Source organism: Monoraphidium neglectum (assembly GCF_000611645.1).
Source record: "Monoraphidium neglectum strain SAG 48.87 unplaced genomic scaffold scaffold02919, whole genome shotgun sequence".
Classification (NCBI taxonomy): Eukaryota; Viridiplantae; Chlorophyta; class Chlorophyceae; order Sphaeropleales; family Selenastraceae; genus Monoraphidium; species Monoraphidium neglectum.
Window position 1 is genome coordinate 2822 of NW_014010709.1, and position 1645 is coordinate 4466.

General features: G+C 66.3%; 1 protein-coding gene across 1 annotated transcript in view; it reads right to left on the reverse strand.

Moving 5' to 3' along the window:
* Positions 1–1251, reverse strand: part of MNEG_11812 (Ankyrin-3) — a gene marked incomplete at both ends in the record, with an annotated part of 1951 nt that extends 700 nt beyond the window's left edge. Inside the window, one exon of the mRNA XM_014039715.1 lies at positions 43–1251. Coding sequence (XP_013895169.1) covers positions 43–1251 — 1209 coding nt within the window. The remainder of the gene's footprint in view (positions 1–42) is intronic.
* Positions 1252–1645: the final 394 nt, after the last annotated feature.

Sequence of the window (1645 nt, forward strand, 5' to 3'; positions counted from 1 at the left end):
GGTGCTGATGCATGCGTTGTTGTGGCGGGCGATCATCATCACCGCCTCAACATCCCGGCAGGCGGCCGCGAGGTGCAGCGGCTGCAGCCCATTGTTGTCCTGCGCACCCACGTCAGCGCCGCGGTCCAGTAGCGTCTCCAGCAGCACACAGTTTTCCACCTCGGCCGCAAAGTGCAGCGCCGTGCGGCCGCTGCGCGTGGTTGCCTCCGGGGACGCACCGCGGTCCAGCAGCATGACGGCCATGTTGACTTGGTCATAATATTCCTCAGCTGCAGCGGCGTGGTGGAGCGCCTGCAAGCCCTCCATGTCGGCGGCGTCGACCAGGGCGCCGGCGTCCAGCAGGACCTGGGCGCTCGCTTCGTCGCCCGCCGCTGCCGCCATTTGAAGGGGGACCTCCCCACTGGTGGCTGCTACGTTGACATCGGCGCCGCGCTGCAGCAGGACGAGCAGCGCTTCACTCTCAGCACACGAGGCTGCAAAGTGGGCGGCGGTCCAGCCATTTGTGTCGGCGGTGTTCGGGGCCGCTCCGGCGTCGAGAAGCGCCTGCAGAATTTCCGTCAGCCCGCGTTGTGCTGCCAGGTGCAGGGCGGTGGTACCATCCGCCATCGCAGCGGCCGCGGCGGGATCGGAGGCGCCGGCGCCGGTGGCGGCTGCGGGCACAGCGGCGGCGTTGGGGTTGGCCCCGCGGCTGAGCAGCAGGCGCAGGGCGTCCGACCGCCCATGGGCAGCTGCGTGATGGACCGCCTGCCAGCCGTCCGCGTCAGCTGCGTCGACGGACGCGCCACGGTCCAGCAGGGCGGCGACCATGGGGGCGCACCCCGGCTCGCAGCACATCACTTCAACCAGGGCGCGATGCCCGTTGGGACCCTCGGCGTCAATCTGCACCCCTGCGTCCAGCAGCAGCTGCACCAGGGCAATATTGCCAGAGGTTGCCGCGAAGCACATCGTGCTGCCGGCGGCGGGGTCGTCGGGCGCAAAGCGCGCGCCGCGCTGCAGCAGGAGGCGCAACAGGACAGCGTTGTTTGCCGCAAGCGGCAGTGCCACCTCCCCGCAGGCGCCAGCGGCCGATGCGCCATGCTCCAGCAGCAATTGCATGGTTGCCACATGGCCTTTGGTGGCCGCCAGCTGCAGCGGCTGTTGGTCAGGACAGGTGTTGGTGCTGGCGCATACGCCCGATGCCAGCAGGGTGCGCGCCACATCAGAGTGGCCCCCTTGCGCCGCGTAGTGGAGAGCGCTGTAGCCGTTGGACATGCATGCGTTGATGTCTGCGCCGCGCTGGATCAAGAGCATTACAATTGCACCCTGCCCGTACGCGGCTGCCCAGTGCAGGGCTGGGACCTTGGGCACGGCGCTTTTGAGTGGGGCGTCCCCGCCCGTGGAAACGGCCTGCGCCTTGTACAGATCCAGCAGGCGTCCCACTCCATCCACATCTCCGGACACGATAAACGCCTTCAGTTGTTTCCAATTGCAGAGCTCAGGCTCAGGGCGCTGCGTCGGGGCTCGAACCATTTGAACAAAAAGTGACAGGCGGGCCGCCTTCTACGATCGGCAAAGATTTATGATTTTACTTGGGGCATGAATTCACGAGTTGCGATCCGTCACATGCATGGCTTATGTTCTAATAATACAAGCACCATGAAGGCAA